The 19,293-nt window shown below is 40.7% G+C and overlaps 1 protein-coding gene across 7 annotated transcripts in view; it reads right to left on the bottom strand.

Annotated features, from left to right (window-relative positions):
- LOC125905578 (calcium/calmodulin-dependent protein kinase type II subunit beta) overlaps positions 1 to 19,293 on the bottom strand; it is an 82,225-nt gene that overhangs the window by 60,097 nt on the left and 2,835 nt on the right. For 6 of the 7 annotated variants that reach the window (XM_049603634.1, XM_049603637.1, XM_049603639.1 and 3 more), the window contains exons 2-6: positions 15,024 to 15,118; positions 12,566 to 12,625; positions 8,189 to 8,243; positions 7,602 to 7,667; positions 333 to 405 (exon numbers count right to left, since the gene is read on the bottom strand). In XM_049603634.1, the coding sequence (XP_049459591.1) occupies positions 333 to 405; positions 7,602 to 7,667; positions 8,189 to 8,243; positions 12,566 to 12,625; positions 15,024 to 15,118 (349 nt within the window). Of the gene's footprint in view, positions 1 to 332; positions 406 to 1,141; positions 1,215 to 7,601; positions 7,668 to 8,188; positions 8,244 to 12,565; positions 12,626 to 15,023; positions 15,119 to 19,293 lie in introns of all 7 variants that reach the window. The other variant, XM_049603635.1, reaches the window with a different exon arrangement.

Here is a 19,293-nt window from a genome sequence, read left to right as displayed (position 1 = left end):
ACTTTCAGCTGCTGTTAAGTTGCTCTTCCACTTAAAGTTCGATAAAAAAAAATCACCTTAATAACACAAATCCAGCAGCGACACTTAAACACATGCACAGACATTAGTTTAAGGCACAAACACGCTCAGACTCATGCACTGATAGATCAGGGGCGCAGACATGCACAGACAAGCTAGGTTTAAATACTGCACTTACCAGCCTTCAGAATGTGGTACAACAGTCAGACGCAGACAAATACAACTTCAAATCCCTCCCACAAGACACACACACAGACAGACACACGCACACACACACACACACACACATACACACACCCCTGCAGGTGACTCACCTTGAGATCTCTGTGTACCACCCCCATCTGATGGCAGTGGAGCACGGCCTCCAGGATCTGCTGGATGCAATGACTGCACGCAAACAGCAGGGGGAGCAGGTTAGTCTGAGCACATTCATTCCCCCAACTGTCACATCCATGCAGAGGCAGCGACATCTCAATACAGGCCACACTCTCTCTCTCTCACACACACACACACACACACACACGTATCCTCGCTGCACGCACACAGAAAAAGTGTGAAGAGTGAACCTGTCTGAGCTAAAGGAAGGAGAAGGTGTGCAGTTTGCTATTTTCTGTTGTCAGAGAGGGCCAAACATGAGTCAGGCAGTGTGGGAGGGAGCTGCAGCTCCATGTGGGAGACTCTGTGTCTAACCTGCACATTCTCCCGTGTAATTTATTCAGCAACACCGCCTTTGACGAAACACTTTAGCAGGTTTCCAAGAATCTGAAGTCGACACTGGCTGTTACTCTACTGAACTCTCCTCTCATTCACTTTCTCTCTCTTTCATGCTTACTCACTCACTCGCTCTCACGCGCTCACTCTTTCTCTCGCAGAGTTTTTGTGCTCTGTCTGCAAGGGCCCACAGGAAATCACAATTCTAGTTCAGACCGTCTAAAATAGTGCAACAAGAGTCCCAAAAGCAAAAACCTGGAGACAGGCAGACACGCAGGAAGAGTCAGACGGCAGGCACAGGCATTTCTTTTCTTTTCTTTTTTAAATCACAGGCAGAAATTAAAACACAAGCGTGTACCCTTGTACAGAGAGGGTGCAGGGCAATGCAACAGAATGAGACACACACACACACCTTGAGGTCCCTGTGCACTATGTCATGTTGGTGGGTGTAAGACACACTGTCTAGAATCTGATGGATACAGTGACTGTGGAGACAAAACAACAGGGTGAGGAGCAGATAAAGGAGGGAACACAGGAAGGAGAGGAAGCATAAGAGACGGTAATACAGAGAAATACAGGGAAGTAAGGGAACATCTGACAGGAGGAGGGCGATTTGGGGAACAGAAGATTCTATATGCTCAGTTCACCTAAATTACAAACACATATTTCCTGCTTTATCTTCAAATTGTGATGATTTTTACATGTTTGTCTCTGACATTTCTGCTTCCACTTACAGTGAAGGGCAGCAAGCATCACCGGCATCAAAACACCTGCACTCACTGTCTCATGTGGAAATGCAACAGTCCTGTTTCCCAGCTCAGAATGTCATTTTATTTGACTCGTCCCCGGGCTCGTCAGATTTTATAAATGGCCATCAATTTATGGACGTGAAAGTACACAAGTGTTTCATAGTAAATGTGAAGTAGGTTCACCTTCTTAGTTTAGGGCAGGGGTCGGCAACCTTCGCTATCAAAAGAGCCATTTTTGGCCAAAAAAATAAATAAATTAATAAAATATATATAAATGTAAAACAGGTCTGAACCTTTTAATGATGGTTACACAACCTATGAAGTCTAAATTCAAGACCAAGATCAAGATCAAAATTAACTTTATTGTCCCACAGCATACACTAAAGAAAACTAATAAATAAATATTACTTAGACTTTGCAGAGTTTGCAAGTAACAGCAATCAAATCCGTCCACGTACTTTTCCTTTTTCAGATTTGGAATCCATAGCTAGCCAAGCTAGACTCAAGACTAGCCAAGCCATAAACACATGACGCACATTTTGGTTGAAAAAACATTAAAAAATTTTTTTTTGGTGAACTGGCTACACATTCTTAGAATTGGAGAATGTAAGAATGAATTTAAGCCCACAGGAAGCCACTAGAGAGGGACTACCGAGCCGCAGGTTGCCTACCCCTGGTTTAGGATGTTAGCATTCAAACTTTTTCTAATGAGAACTGAACACTAAGTACAGCTGAGGCTGATGGCAATGTCTTCATTTTTGTAGTTATGATTTTCAACAAACTTAAAAGTTGACTTGATGATAGCGCTAGATCAGGGGTAGGCAACCTACATGTGGCTCTTTAGCCCCTCTCCAGTGGCTCCCTGTGGCTTCAACAAAAAAAATGTACATGGAAATGAATATTTTCTAACATTTAAAACTTAATGTATCATTGCTGTAAGCCTAAAGTGATTTTTTACCTTCTCCAACTGTAAAAATATGTAGCCTATACATTGAATAAAAAAATGTTTAAACATTTCGTCAACTAAAATGTGCGTCATGCTTCCACTGCCTGGCGCCTTTTCCTCTAAGTTTTGCCAAACCGCAGTAGCAGTGTTTAGTCTTAAGTATCTCTAGGCTAGCTACAGATTCAAAATCCAAAAAAGGAAAAGTGTCAAGGGAAAAGAGAGAATGTGATTGCTGTTATTGAAAACTCTGCAAAGTTAAGTACCAAATAAAAACGAATAGCCTACTGCAGAGTGGCCACCTTGTGGTAAAATATATTAATGACTAGATGCCTGAAATAAGGTCTGTGGTTAACACAAGCTTAAGAGACGTTCACTTTTTGTTCTATGACATAAAATATGTCAGTAAATATTCCACGTGTGAACTCTGAAGGTTTTACCTGGTAAAAAAGGCAGATGCTAACAAGAGGCTAAATGAGGGAAGCTGGAGAACGCCTTCAAGCCGCACATGACTTTACAGCTTTGTTGTGGTGGTGACGTTGAAGTCATAGGACCGTGGTGTAGTTCATTTGTAGCCTCGTGTTAGCTTTTTACTTCTAGCAATCGCATTTACGCTTCAAAAATCATAAAGTGGTGTTAATTTGTGAAGATTATCTTGCTAAACAAAAGGTGTAAGCATCATATATTTTTGTTTGCCATAAAGGTTACTTTCTGCAATACTCCAAAATCAGACTGGAAAATCTCATTTGTCAAGAGAACCAGGGCAATGTTAACCTCTGTGTCGGCCTACTGCAGCACTCTACAGGCTGTGTGTCTGTCATTAAGAGGGTCGAACATGTTTTGCGGCTCCGGACAGATTTTTTCTTTTGGCCAAAAATGACTCTTTTGACCCCCTGCTGTAGATGAGAAGTCAGAGGATCACCAAAGTCCAAACCAAACTTAATGGCAATCCATCCAATAGTTCCTGAGACGTTGCACTCCTAATGGAAAATGTCAACCTGCTGGTGGCGCTAGCGGATAAGTCATAGAATCATTTCATGCCAATCTGGATCATTTTTAAGTTTTAAAGCAAGAGCCTCTAACACATCGTCAACCTCAGAAACTACTGCTGAAAGTGTAGTAGGTGGGCTCTGCTCCATCTCTCTTTGAGCTGAGGAACCCTTGGCCTGAACAACGCTGAGGAATGAATAATATGAATGTCCGTACAAATTTTCAAAGTAATCCATCCAGTAGTTGTTGAGATATTTCAGCCTGAATCGACCGCCCGACTGACACTGCCATCCCTTGAGCTATGCTGCTAGCATGGCTAAAAACTCTGGATAATCCACAGACCTCACTGTCAACAATTTTCATTGGAGCCACTTTACACTGAATAAATAGTCTCTGAGGATTATCCAGAATAATGGGGACACTGATGTGGACAGACACACTGCTATCATCGTTGGGAAATGTTGTTATTACTCAATGCTGTGAGCCCACAAACTGGAAATCCACTCTCTTCCATTTTTTTGGGAGGGAAACAGACATATCTCAGGACATGGATACATAAAACCAACCTCTCCACATGGCTGGTCTGGATGCCGCTCGTGGTTTTAAGAGAGAAAATATGTTTATTTGTCATTTGGGTGAACCTACCCTTTTAACGGGGTGGAAAAAGGAGGGATTGAGCGATTCTGAGTGCAGATGGAGCACAGAGAGGAAACTGTCAGTGAGATACTGTTGGACAGTAATCAAGCCATGCTAATCGCACACCCACACACAAACACATTGAATGACACACACACACACACACACAATTAATTTATGCAAAGAAACAAGGGAGAATGAAGGCAGATGAGAGGGGAGAAAGGAAATAATAGGGAAAGAAGAGATCACAGAGGAAACAACATGGATATTAAACACATTGAGACGATTATCAGGGCTCTTATGTGCGCGTGTTCATGTGTCCTACATTCAAACTGGAAATTTAGCACGGAGGCACTGGTGTGAAAACAAACAGCAGTCAGAGTGGCAAATTCTGCCTCATTAAAATTCATCATTTTTGTTTAATATTCAACTTCAAATTTGCTTTAATTCACTTTCATTTTCAGAAATTGAATTTCAATTTTCAGAGGGCAGTTTTTACACTATTAATTGATTACAGGCAAATTCATTAAAGTATTAATCCTGAAAATGGTTTGGTGAAACTTGTAATCACACCAAATATGTTTTTTCATAAACATCATCAAAAATAAAACATAAGTTGTGTTACTGCCTCACCCTTTTTCCCCTTTGAGGGTGGTGGCCTTGTGGGTAACCTGTGCGGGTGTGATGTGTGCTTTGTGTGTGTGTGAAGGCAAGCAGCACTCTCAGAGTGTCATGGTGAAGACAGCAGGTGGCAAAGAGTGATGATAGTCAGCAGAATTAAGTGTCTAGATGAGCTCAGGGCTACTGTCCAACCTTATGAGAAGGCCATATTTGTTGATTTGTGGTGATGACTGCAATAAAGCCATTGTGGGTGAACAGCACCTGCATGCCTTGCCATTCTCCCTACTGCAGAGTGGTCCGGACCGCTAGAAGCTAGTAACCAGCTAATAACGAGCCAAGCTAATTTAATGTTAGTAAGCCAGCGTGTTCCCAAGTATGGAGGACCTTAAAAAGTGCATGTGCAGTAGGCGGTGACATTACTGTCCTTAAGAGATTGGCGATAGAAAGGCAGGGGAAACAACCGTGAAACAACCCAAGACATCCATTGGTACTACCCAATTCAACATAGGGAACAATAAACGTGGCCATTTTCAAAGGGGTCCCTTGAACTCTCACCTCAAGATATCTAAATGAAAATGGGTTCTAAAGCTCCTGATAAAAGTTTTGTTCCTGACAATCAATGTACTCCTTCAAATAAAGCTGTATATTTGTCTTTTTAAGACTATTAGACTATTAAGACTATATTAAAACAGGATTGTTGTGGAACTGAAAATGTTAACTCTACTAGTTTAAGCACGTCAGATAATTAGTAATATTAACTGTAAAATAAAAAAAAAAAAAAAAAATATAGCAGTATGTGATTTCTTAACTCTCCATAGTTTTAAGCTAGCCTATATACTTCAACAGCACAATCGGAATTCCTGAAATCGAGTTATGGCTTTTGGTTTTGGTGTGCCACCCCAGGATTTTCTTGAAAATTTTTGGGGGCATCACTGTACAAGTGTACTGTAGATTATCAATGACCGCATTTAGAGAAGAGCATTATATATAAAATGGTGTCATCTGCATAAAAATGCATATACAATGTAGAAAGTCAGGGATAACGTTTCTGTAGATGGTGAACAGAAGAGGACCGAGAATAGACCCTTGTGGGACACCTCAAGTATACTGCTTGAGTTCTGCCAGAGAGATAATATCTTTCCAGTATAAGCAATGTTTGAGTGATGGAATAAATCTCTTGGGACCATTTAGTAGTTAGCCTTGGGGTACTTCAGTTTTTAGGTTCTTAGTAAGTCTCAGGAGTTTTATAGTTTGTAAATGTTACTGTATTATACATGCACTTGATTTTTCTGAAATCTAGACAACGTGAAGTAAACACATTTTAAATACTTTCTGCTTTGTGTGTGGGCCCCTATTCTCAAGCTATAGACAGCTTATCAGGGTGTCACATTTCACATCTTCATTGTGTCTAATGAACTGTACTTTAACTGTGTTTGTGAATAAACTGACCTAAACCGTCTATTCATGTAGTCACAAAAAGGATAGTTTAGACAGGATGGTAACTAAGAAATATTTGCATTCACATAGAGACTGCTCATACTGTTACTGTATGTTTACAGCTGGTTAAATGAATGTTGTAAAAAACATTTTTCAGTGCTTTGTTGTTTGATAAAAGTGTTTGAAATGTTTAATTGTAATGTGCGTCCCAAACAAATGGACACAGTGAAAGCGGGAGCACATCGACAGCTTCATGACAAGGCGATAGCTAATTCCTTGGGATATAAAATATGCTTCACGTAGTTACAGTTAGCCACTAGCAAGCAGCTAACAAAAACCTTACCTTATCCCTTCTGCATTTGTCATATTATCGTTTTCTGTGGTTGTATAAATTAGCATATTTTCCATAAAGGTTGAGCCTAAACTAAGTGAAACTAGCATAACAGAGAAAACACATACACTAAACACATTCTGCTACAAAAATGTATTTTAGAGGAGCACTAAATATGGCATATATTAAGTACTTCTACCCCTAACACTGGTGGTTTTACCATCATCAACTATGAATAAATGTCATGTTTTTATTAATCATTATGCACTGGACTTTTTTAGTGGGGTAAATTATGATTTGAGTATTCAAAATAGATAGAAGTACTGAGCAAAACAAGGCTGTTCATGCTTTTTGCATAAAGACTGAATATGTAAATGAAGAGCTTTTTTAATATTCATCGTGTTATTTCATGATTTAGCATTAGATGCATTCACTAATCACTCACAAAGCAGAATGTGCTTCCTCCTGAAGTCTGACAATTTTCATCTTATGCTCGACTGCTGGTAAATAACCTCCGATTTTAAAGAGTAAGAGCCAGCATACGATTCAGAAAAAGGTCATTTAAAGCCCTGAATGTGACCACATGTGGGGTGATAAAAGGCCAGAGACGGAGGCAAGGAGTGACACATAACAATATTTTTAAAAAGCTGCAAAGAAATCAGCTTTTCCTCCTTTTCACTGCATCTCTAATTCTACCTCTATTTCTCTCCTCCTTTTAATATTTCCTCCAAACCCCCCTCCCTTCATTTCTTCTCTCTCTCGCCTCCACAAACCGCCTCCACAGTCAAATTGATTTAAGTCTACGTCCGGGGGTGGGGGGGGGGGTGGGGGGTGGGGGGTCTAGAGCGTGGGCGTGTGTGCATTTTCTTGCATGTGTATGTTTCCCATCTGTCTGTAAATTCTGACTCTGGGGAAAAACACCTCGACCTTGATTTGTAATTCGGTTCACAGATAAAACTGCGTGGAGGTATTTAGTCATCAGGAGTAGAAAGCCTGTAACGCCACAAAAAAAACAAAAAAAACTGTGTGTCAAAATTGTCTAATGAGAGGAGCCGAACTCTCAGTGGTGCTGGAGGACTGCAGAGGCTGGAGGACTGACACATGGAGGGGATGGAGACGAAGAGCGAGGGAGAGAGGCCAGAGATGAGAATCAATGGGTGTTTACCTGGCATCTGCTTCACTGTAGTACTCTCTCGCCACAATGTCCTCGAACAACTCCCCTCCTGTCACCCTGAGAAACATAAAGATGTAAAGATGAAGGTTAAAACGCCAGATTACATACATTCTTTTACTCAGGCAGCACACACACACATACATACACACACACACAGACAGGAGGGGGATGTCCTCATTAGGGGGAAACCCCGGCTGCAGGATTCACTCCGACTGGGTTGCCATGGAGACTGGCTCCAGTGCGGGGGAGTGTTGTATCCGTGTATGTGTGTCTATGCGTGTGTGTGCGCTAGTGTGGAAGCCGCAAGGATGGAGGTAGGGAGGAGGGGTGGAGTGTTATGTAATGGGGGGAACTGCCCTGGAAGAGCGAGGAGGGGATGAGGAGAGGAGAAGAAGGAATGCGGATATAAAGAAAGAAAAGGAGGAGACAGATGCAGCGAGGATTGAAGGAAGGGAGTGGAAAATGAAGCACCAAGGGAGAGGGAGGAGGAGGGAGAGCAGCACAGTATGGCAGAGAAAGAGGAGATGAAGTAGAGGCGAGGAGGAGGAAGGGAGGAAAGGAAAGAGGAAACAACTCACAGGTCAAAGAGGAGATAGTGGAAGCCTTCCTCTGAGATACTGTCATGGAGACGAACTGCGGGAGGAGAAGGAGGGAGAAACAAAAACACACAGAGGCATCAAAATAATCTGATGTTGGGTTTCTTTGCTGTAATGCACACACCTTATTGATTCATTCCTAACAGGCGAGGCTGGTTATGTGTTAGATTTTGGTTGCTGAAAACGAACCCCAAGAAAAGACCAAATTGAATTGATCCGACTAACAACTATTGTCTGAGCAGCATAAAGGGTGAGTCACACCGGCATTCAAAATTTCATGGTGAAATCAATTCATTTCAGTGGAAACTGTGAGTAGATTGGCTGGTGAGGGAAAAAATAAATCTCTGCAAATCTTTCCTGTCAAGTTCAAGTTTGATGAACTTTGCAGAGACGTGTTGCAGCATCTCCTTTTATTGAGCCTCCTCGGTTGCTGGCGGCACGCTGGTGCAGTAGTAAGCACTGTTGCTTCACAGCAGGGAGCCCTCCTCTGCGGAGTTTGCATGTTCTCCCTGTGTCAGCGTGGGTTTCTTCTGACTTCCTCCCACAGTCCAAAGACATGCAGGTTAATTGGTGACTCTAAATTGTCCGTAGGTGTGAATGTGAGTGTGAATGGTTGTCTGTCTCTAAGCGGTTACGGAAAACGAATGAATAAATTCTGTTTTAGTACAAACTGCTCCACAAAAGACACATTGTTTACAGACACTTGTGAGACAGGAGCTGATGGTACCAATACATCTTTTAAGTATATGGACTTACTGTCTTCCTTTAATTTAGCAACCAAGCTTACGAACTCACTAACTGACAATAAAGCCTAATTTATGGTCGGACACTTTTGATGAGTATTGCTCGACTAAAATGACACAACAACAGAAAACTGTCGCTTGACACTTCCTGTCATGTCATGCACCTGGAGAATGTTGTTATGTCGCAGACACTGTCATATCTTGTCACGTAATGTGATTGGATAGTCACGGCGAGCTTCTCTGGCACATATACTGGATACTTTTCATGACTGTTCAAGGACCCATAATAAAATCTTCATTTCGAAAAAGCATGCACGTCACTGTGTCAGCTGCACTTGCTGGCCTGGTTACAGTACTTTTCTACACACACACATGCAGGAGAGTCTCACTTCTCATAACAAACGCCACCACACTATGTCACATATACATGTAACGTCTAAAAGCAGGAGGCGTGGCCGGTATAAATCATGGAAAATGGTTGGTAAGGGGGAGTACTGTGGAAATTTTCCACTTGTATCAAGCATGAAATAAATTGTTTGAGTTATTTTGCCTTTGATGCAAGTATTGCACATCACAAGGTTGATGCTGAAACAGTATTTAGTGCAGTCCTAAGCTGATGCATATTAGAGCTACGTTATGTCAACAGCTAACATACAGAAAATAAATTTGCAGTTATGTTACATTACGTGGCAGGATATCTCCGGCAGATCACTGTAACGGACAAAATTCCATGAGTTTCCCAAAACTTCAATGATTTTTACTAATTCCATGAGTTTTCCAGGCCTGGACAACGAGATTGTGAAATTCCACGACTTTACTATGTTTTCCATGACTGTGGGAACCCGAAACATGGGGCTGAATCCAGTTGACTCATCATTTATAAACATTGCGTATGCATAAAATGAGGACTGAAAGAGGCGTACGCCACTTTCCACGCAAATGTTCTGATCTATGAAAACAGACTTTGACCCATGCTTATGAACATTTTGGAGAGAGGAAATTGGCGATGCAGTTGGTGAGGTGGAAGCCTGATTATAGAATTTGTCCGATGTTTTTTTTTTGCGCACGCCATTTTCGGCTTTTCTCTGCACGAGCATTCTTAGTATGGATTGTACGCATTGGTTTATAAATGAGACCCCAGATCATCAAGGCGGTTGGTAGACATGCGAAAATACCAAAAGTGCTACTTCTCGTCCATGTCTTGCACTTGTTGGACCAAAACATATTCACCCTGTAGCTCCCTGCTTGGTTCAGTGGACACATTGACCACCTCCTTTTCTTGCACACCTGTTATGTTTGTTCCTCTTCAGTTAGCTTACATCGAATCCCTCCACTATCCCAAAAACAAACAAGCAGCTGTCAGAAGAATATATATACTGATCAGGATAATAGAATGTAGATGAACAAGATGGTTAGAGGACAGTGTCTCGTTACCACGGAGAAGACTGAAACCATTTCCCCAAAGCAAGAATTGAACTTTTTGCACAGCTCTTTAATTTCGAGTGTAATACCACATATCAGGTTTCAGCAAGCGAAGTACCTCAGAGAGCTTGTCCCCTCTTTATTGGATAAAATTAAAAACTATAAAAAACAGATCAGAGAGCCACACTGTTGTACTCAGTGTCATGTTCCTTTGTTACCAAGAACACACACTGTAGTTTATCTGGACTCCATCCCACATACACCAACCTGCTGCCACAAACACTCACTAGAGCACCAAATGTGGATCAATCCTCCGCTGAAAATAGTCCCCAACAAATGCACTTTACTCCTGAAAACTATAAAACTACAGCAATCAGCTGGAGACATATTTAAAGATGACATTCCAGACACAGCTCAGTGAAGGAAGACTAATGGTGCTGTCAGGTGGAAAGGTGAAGTCTGTTCTTGGCATCGAGTCCAACGAGCAGTCTGTCGTGTCTCTCAGCCAAGTCACAGCAGGAAGTGATGAGTCCATGATGTCCTACTCTGACACAGTGACCATCTTAATATATCATGGAGATCAACAAAGCATGTTGCTGTTGGCTTTGGTCCTCTCAAGGGATTTGTTAACAACAAGAAAATAATTAATTTAATTATTGTAATGACTGTTAAAGCCTTAAATTGATCGTGTTTCTGTCTTATGAATTATTTGCAATTTCACCATGTAACAAATCACTGAATCCAGACATTTCTATTTTGCAGGTTTGAACTAACTAATAAATTAATCTGAAAATTACTTTTTTAATTCATCAATTAATCATTATGACTTTGAAGTTTCAGAAAATATTTTTTAAAAATGTTTGTTTCAAGTTCCCACAGACCAAAGTGACACCTTCAGATGCCTTGTTTTATCTAAAATCAGAAGATATTTACTTCACTTTCAAGTATGACAAAGAGAAGCATCAAATCATCACATCTGAGGAGCTACAAAACTCAAAACTTCAAAACTACAAATCAAGGTTTAAGACTTTTATCAAATGAATTAATAATAGAGTAAAATTTAAGACTACTTTTTAACCCATTCAGAACCTAATTATGCTCCAAACACACGCACAAAAAGTATATATGGTGGATTTCTACTCTGAATGCACTCATAAATAATTAGCAATTTAGTTTGTGATCAGGCAACTTAACTAGGTTTTTTTCCCATCCATTCCACTATACAAAAAAATCTTAATGCAGAAATCTATGAGGAAAATTGACAATAAATGGTCTTAACAGACCTTTATTTCAACAAAAAAACATTAGATTTTTCATTTTTCATGAATTAACTCATATCAGTGAGTAAAGTGATGTTTTAAACACATTGCATTTATGTATTTTCCATTGCATTCATCATGACGACTCAAAATATCCTCAGTTTCTGAGGTATCTCCAGAAAACAGGATGAGGAAAACCTCCCGAGATTAACTTTCTGTAAACATAATAAATAGGATGCATTATAATCTGATTGATTCATTAGAAGATCAAATTAGAGCAGTATTCCCCCTCTTCATTTTCTGCTGACACTCAGGTCCAAAACCCTAAGTAAAAGCCAGAAATCTTTCATATGATATTTTGACATTTTGTGTATGTTGAAACCCAAATTATGCACTTTAACAACATGATTTATAGACTGAAACGTGCCTTGTGCTTCCTCCTTGTCTTATGGTCGGCCATGCTTGTTAAAAAAGGGGACGTGGCTCTACTGCAGTCCACTTTAGATGATGTGGAACACTGTGATTGGCTTATAAACATCCCATCAAATAAATCTGTGCACTTGAGTGGAGTCAGATAACCGCAATCGTAGATCTAGAAAAGTTATGTCCATTGGAACGGACGAGGGGTCTGAACGGGTTAATTTCTTGCGCTGCACTGTCATTTTCGTTCTCCTGTTTTATTCCATTTAAGCGTATCTTATCACTTATCCTACTCAATCGACTAGTTGTTGCAGCTCAAGTTGAAACCCAGTAAAAAGGTTTAATACCTATCATGTGACACCTGTGACAAGGGGTCACAAGTAGAGTACAAACAAATAGATTTGCACACCAAGTAGCTGCAGTAGAGATCACATGTAGACATTGCTTCGTTTTAAGGGATCGAAAGTGTCCAATAAAGATTAGGAACCACTGACATCATGTAAATGGAATCTTACCGATGTTGGAGTGCTTGAGCAATCTGCAGATCCTGGCTTCTCTCTCCAGTTTCTGATGGTCTGTAAGACAGTCAGACTTTAGGATTCACAACGACATCTCAGGTTTACACAGACACTTGAGAGAAGAAGCAGCTGTTTGTGTTCAGTGTAAACACAAACACAAACAGGAAACAGGTGGACAAATATACCATAGCGTAAATGTCATTTCAGTTGATACAGTTTGAAGTGGTAACTTTTCTCAAGGTGATCGACAAGGAGTTAGGAGACACACACTCATGACTTTACTACACACACACGCACAGATGAGAACGGCCTGAGGGCTACATTTGTCCCAGATGCCCACTTAACCTCTCATTTCAGAAAGAGGAGAAGAGAGGAGGAAGGAGGAGAGGAGAAGAGGCAACGAGGAGAGAGAAGAAGAGAGGTGAGGAGGTGTCGATGAGATAGAAGGAGAAGAGACAAGAGAAGAGGAAACAAGATAAGAAGAAAGCACTGCAGGTATAATAAAAGGTGAGGAAAGAAAATAAAGAGAAGAGGCAACAAGGGGACTGAAGATGAAATGAGAGGGTAGGAGGAAAAAGAAAGAAAGGAGAAGAGAGAAAATGAGGAAATAAAAGGAGAAGGAGAGGAGACAAAAGAAGAGGACACAAGATAATAAGACAGGACTGAAGAAAAGAGAGGTGAGGAAAGGAAATGGGAGTAGAAGAAGAGCAGTAGTGAGGAGGCAACAAGGGGACAGAAGAGGAGAGGAGAGTAAAGGAGGACACAAAGAGGGAGGATAGGACATAAGAGAGGAGAAAAGGAGAGGAGAGATGAGTATGAAACGAAAATAGGGGGAGGAGAGGAGAGGAGAGAACAAGAGAAGAAGGAAAGGAGATAAGAGAAGAGGAAATGAGAGCAGAGGAGGAGTGAAAGAAAAGGAGTGAAGAAGAGGCAACAAGGGGACAGAAGAGGAAACAAGATGAGAGGAGGAAAGAAGGAGAGCGGAAAGAAGAAGCAAGAAGATGAGGAAACGAGATGAAGGAAGGGAGACAAAAGAAGAGTAAATAAGATAAGAGGAATGGACTGAAGGAAATAAGAGGAGAGGAAAAGACAGAGGAGAGAAAAGAAAAGGAGTGGAGTAAGGCAACAGGGGGACAGAAGAGGAAACAAGTGAAGAGGAGGAAACAACAAGAGAGGAAAGGAGAGGAGATAAGAAGAAAGAACTGAAGGAAATAAGAGGCGAGGAAAGGAAATGGAGTGAAGAGGAGAGGAGAAGAGGAAACAAGAGAAGAGAAAAAGAGAGGTGAGGTGGAGTAGAGGAGAAAGGGAGGTTTTGGTTTTGGAGGAGAGGAGACAAGAGAGGAGGAAACTACATAAGAAGAAAGAAGTGAATAAAGAGAAAGAAGAGGCAACAAGGGGATGGAAAAGGAAACAATAGGAGAGGAGGAAACAAGAAAAGAGGAGAACAAGAGGACAAGAGAGGAAATGAGAAGAGAGAGTAAACATGGTGAGGAAAGAAAATGAGTGGAAAGGAGAGATTTAAAGAGAAGAGGAGATGAGATAAGGAAGCAAAGAAAGGAAACAACATAAGCCAAGGAAAGTGAAAATGAGGAGAGGCAAGGAGAGGAAACAAGAGAGAAGGAAACAACAAGGGGGGAGGGGAGGCGAGAGGAAACATGGAGCAAAGAGAGGAGGTCCCGTTGAGTCCTGATGAGCAGTGTCAGTTTAATATCTGTGTTTCATGTGACTGACAGCTGTACAGTTCCAGTCCTGCAGGTCAGACTCAGACCTCAGATCTGCGTCAGTCATGTAAAAGTGGTGGAGTGATCTGACCTCAAAGGACGAAACAGAGAGGCCTGGATCTAGGAGACAAGCTGGTGTGTGAGACTGATGCGACCATCATCCCACCCGTGATCTCATTTCTTTGCTGTGATCACACCATTGTTGCTATTTTTAGATGATTTCTGGGGCATTTTTTTTTTTACAGTTCTTGATCAGTATTATATTGGGAGACAAAGACGGGATGACATCACGTCTAAAACGCTACAAATAGCCCAATAAAGGGACTCTGTTTGCATACCCTGTCACAACAATGTATAGTAGGGAAACTGGTTTACAATACATCCTCCTAAAACACTTTGTTAGGGGAAAAATGTAGATTTCTGTCGTCGCTTTTGATGCTCGGATCGTTCCTCTCGCTGTGGATTCATCTGACTGAAACCGTCATCTGCCTCTTTCTCTCTCGGAGGAGGAGGATGAACAGACGTGGAGGCTTCACACGCTGGAATCAAACACTCGCTAAAATATGCTAATGTGAGCCTTCAGATCTGGGACATACACACACATACACACATACACATCCTGATGAAAACCCCCATGATGCCTCACTGCTTCTCCACATCCCTTCTTCATAGTAGCCCCCTGGAAAACACACTCATGTCATAGGGGCGTCTGTTAAAATGTCTTTTTCACTCACCTCTGGCCGAGAGCTTTTTGGTGTTGATGATTTTGGCGGCATACTCTTGGCCTGTGCAGAGTTTGACACAGCGGCGCACCACTGAAAAGGCCCCCCTGGGAAACAAAGACAGGGGACAGAGGGAGGAGACGGGTCAGCTGCCATATAAGCTTTGTCAGCATCAAAGGGGCGTCTCAGCTATCAGAGTGACCTCGTAGTTGTCCTGGACTCCTCTCTGCTTTCAGACCACCCTGATCTGCATCCCCGATGTACACCAGGCTCAGATCTTTTTGTACACGCAGCAACAATACAGTGTAGAAATACTCTGTTACAAGGAGAAGTCCTGCACTCAAGAACTACAGTAATAGCATTAAAATGTACTCAAAGCACCAAAAGTAAAAGTAGTCATAAAGCAGAATGTCCCATTTTAGAATCATGCATGTCATCAAATCCTCAGTCAATGGTTTGAACAATATCTAACAAATTAGCACCCAATAAATTAGTGGCCCTACTGGTTAGGTTAGGTTCCAGAAAGTAAAGTTAAGTACGTGAGATTTAGGTTGGTGAAGTTACATAGGTTAGGTTTAGAAATGAAACTTCGTTAGGTTTAAGTCAGTAAGGAGAGTAAAGTTACATAGGTTAGGTTTAAGAAAGTTAAAGTCACTTAAGTTAGGTTTAGGAAAGTTAAGTTACGTAGGTAAGGCTTAGGAGAGTGAAGTTACATAGGTTAGGTTTAAGAAAGTTAAAGTTACATAGGTTAGGTTTAGGAAAGTAAAGTCACGTAGGTTAGGTTTAAGTCAGTAAAGTTACGCAGGTTAGGTTTAAGTCAGTAAAGTTATGTAGGTTAGGTTTAAGTCGTTACATAGGTTAGGTTTAAGTCAGTAAAGTTACATAGGTTAGGTTAGTAAAGTTACATAGGTTAGGTTTAAGTCGTTACATAGGTTAGGTTTAAGTCAGTAAAGTTACGCAGGTTAGGTTTAAGTCAGTAAAGTTACATAGGTTAGGTTAGGTTAGTAAAGTTACGTACAGTAGGTTAGATTTAGTTTTGTAAAGTTTCGTAGGTTAGGTTTAGGAAAGTTATGTTGAGTTATGGGGAGACTCTTGGACAAATAGGTTGAGTATTTGGCTATAATATTTTCTGTTGACCGTAACATCATATAATGTAATATTTCATTTCATCTTGTTTTGCCTTAATTATACCAGTTGAAAGTTTTTCGCTACCATTAAACACATCTCTGGACACAGTTACAAGCCTACTCAACCTCTTAGCAGCTTTTTTCATTGATAGTAGGCTACTCGCTACAAATGTTGTGCTGATGATTTTACGTTTTGCAGCTGAGTGAGCTTCGCACTTTTTATGCGTCTCATTGTAATTATCCATATGGCAAAGTATAAATGTCGCTTTGCACCAAGAACACCGCAGGTAGAACAATGGAAAGAGAAAAATTAAACTTCAAACCGCAAGCTCCACGAGGCACTCCTCCAAACTTGAAGCAAGGGATGTAAACGTGACAGAGAAACTGTATTTATGATTTATCAACAGCATCAGTCGGTGTGCTTCGGTTACCATCAATTCTCTGAAGACGCTAATAATTTCATTGTAACTGCGTGTGGCTGTTAGCGCTGATCTTTGTGAATTGGACTGTTTTTTCTAGTAAGACTCAAATAGATCACCAGTCTCATCTTGATACGATATTATACAGATTATTGGATAACGATACAATATATGCCGATATTACAAAGTCTGTCGCAATACAATTTCGATTTGAAGCAATTTAAGGGACTGGGGTCGATATGAGACGATATCATCTGTCCATTTAACACAATCAGTTACAGAAGAAGCTGCCACGCCTTTCTTTTTTACTTCTGGCCATTAAAGGTACAAACTACACATAAATAAGTAACTGTAATCGCTTAAACGCAGTAAAGTTCACTTTAAACTGACTCCACAAACACACATTACACAGCACATGGGATAATTTCACCTTCAGGGCTTTCTGACAGAAAGACCTTTCTGGAAGACATCTTTTCATTTTAACCCAAACCATCATCTTTTTCCTAAAATTTCAGGTCGAACAACAACAACATAATTTAACATAAGTATCAAAGTGAGCTCAGTAATAACTGTCAAGGTTCATGGACAAAACAACTGTTTTAGCCAGTCACCCAGCTAGCTTTAGCATGTTTACATTAGCCTAGCAGCTAGCGGACATTTTCCTTAACTTATGACGTTAGCCAAACAAATGACATGTAAAGTTATTATTTCTCTTCCTCACCAGTGGTTTAAGTCACTGTATCTCCTGACAGAATAGCTTGGTCGAATTTCAGCCTGCATGCACTGTTTTTCAGCCGAACACTGTTGAAACAGAGCAGCTAATGTTGCTAAAACAAGAAGCTAGCGGTGTAAAATGGCTGCCAGGCAGTTAACGTTACGTCATGTTTTATCTCTTAACGTCATTGTTTACATGTGGCATGTGCTCTGTCCCCTTTTTCTCCAAAATATTTCCACTCTGCTGATTTATTCCCGAGTAAATAACGTTATCCTAATCGTCTGCCTCTCGGCTGTTTGCCATCTGCCTGCCGCTGTTTGACAATGACACAGACTTTCAAAATAAAAGCATATCCTAAAGATGAAGATATGGATCGGTGTTTTCACTTTGCTTCGATAACACTGGATCGTTGGTCACTGAATCGATGAATCGATCCAGACCATACAGGACCTTGTTTTTAATGTGCACATACTGTAGCACAGGAGCACCAAGATGCCATGTGCTTGGCGGCGCAGTTAGGGGTGTATTTCACCCTTTAGTGTTGTTGTTGTTGTTGTCTTAATTGTGCAGGTTTAACACCGTAAAATTCGTGCAGTCCTTTTGTGAATTCACCTCTGAATAACTAAACAGCCACAACCACTTATATAAAGCATCAATCCATGCAGCAACGCCCCCTGCATTCTTATTTCCTCCACAATATACATCTCAGCGATGTGCGTCTCATCAATTGACAAGAATCAGAGTAAGAAAAACGAGCGTTCAGAGGAGAAGTACTGTAAGTGTGTGTGTGCTGGAGTTTTTAGGGCCACATTTGCTCATCAAACCCAACGGAGACAAACAGAAATAACCACCTCTGTCATTTCTCAGAGCTAATTTTATCTCACCTCGGTATTGTTACGCAATGAAACACACTCACACTCCCCTCAGAGCCCCTGCCTCTCACCAGCACTCCAACATGCACACATTATGAGGAGACCGGGTGAGTAAGCATGACACTCGCTGACACTCCTACCGTGCGCTAGAAAAGGCGGCAGAGCTTCGACATGACAGGTTACCTGCAGGGCAGGTGGGAGTCGGGAGGATGTGGATCAGAGTGCACAAAGCCTCTAATCTAATCTTTTATGTTCTCATTGTTTTTATTGGTAAATGACAAAACATCCAGGTAGCCACTCGCTGAAAGCAAATATGTATTTTTTTCAGGGGTTTTATATCACATCTTATAATTTACATGAGAAACCTATCCCTGATATGGGGTTGAAAGCGCAAGAAAAGCTCTTAGTGTTTTAAATAGGCTACGTATTATGACATAATACTTTAAGTTACTTCTAGTTTTGAAGGTAAAATTGATTCAATACGACATTAAAAAATATCTGAATTTGATGAGTGGTTTGGAGCTGAAACAATTGTCAGTTTACAAATTTAACATTAAAATGTATCGAGTACTTCAAAGTTCATCTTGGAGTTGAGTTTTAAATCGAGTCATTCAAGGATGCAGATTTGATAAGCTGATTTGTGCTGACAAAATCTGTCAGTCAGTTTGCTGGGAAAAGGAGTGTTGAGTATTTGAATGTTGACCTTTGAGCTTTTACATCTTAATTTATTTATGACTTCTGATGCTTAAATGTGTTAACAGTGAGAAACAAATATCTTTAGATCTCTTTTAGATTGTGCCATGAATTACACATATGGTGTTTGTCAATTTAAAAGATAATTTTGCAGGTTAAGCAGTTTGTTGTTAAACTGTTTTTAAGTATAGACTGTGAAAATATGTGATTAGAAATACCACATAAGTGGCGTAAGTGATGTTATATCTTTTTTTCTCATTGAAACTATGATGTCTCTGTATTTCAGATGGGCAATGAGTCTCACTCGTTCTTTTGCTTCCTGGCTGATAAAAATGACCAGAAGTTGCTGGGTAAAACACATCAGGTAAGATAGCGTTACATTTGTGCGAGGAACATTGCTAGCTAGTGTTAGTGACATATATCGTGCTAGACGAGATGAAATCAAATGGCACTGAG

This window comes from Epinephelus fuscoguttatus, linkage group LG18 (assembly GCF_011397635.1).
Source record: "Epinephelus fuscoguttatus linkage group LG18, E.fuscoguttatus.final_Chr_v1".
Lineage (NCBI taxonomy): Eukaryota > Metazoa > Chordata > Actinopteri > Perciformes > Serranidae > Epinephelus > Epinephelus fuscoguttatus.
This window is presented reverse-complemented; position numbering and strand designations above follow the sequence as displayed.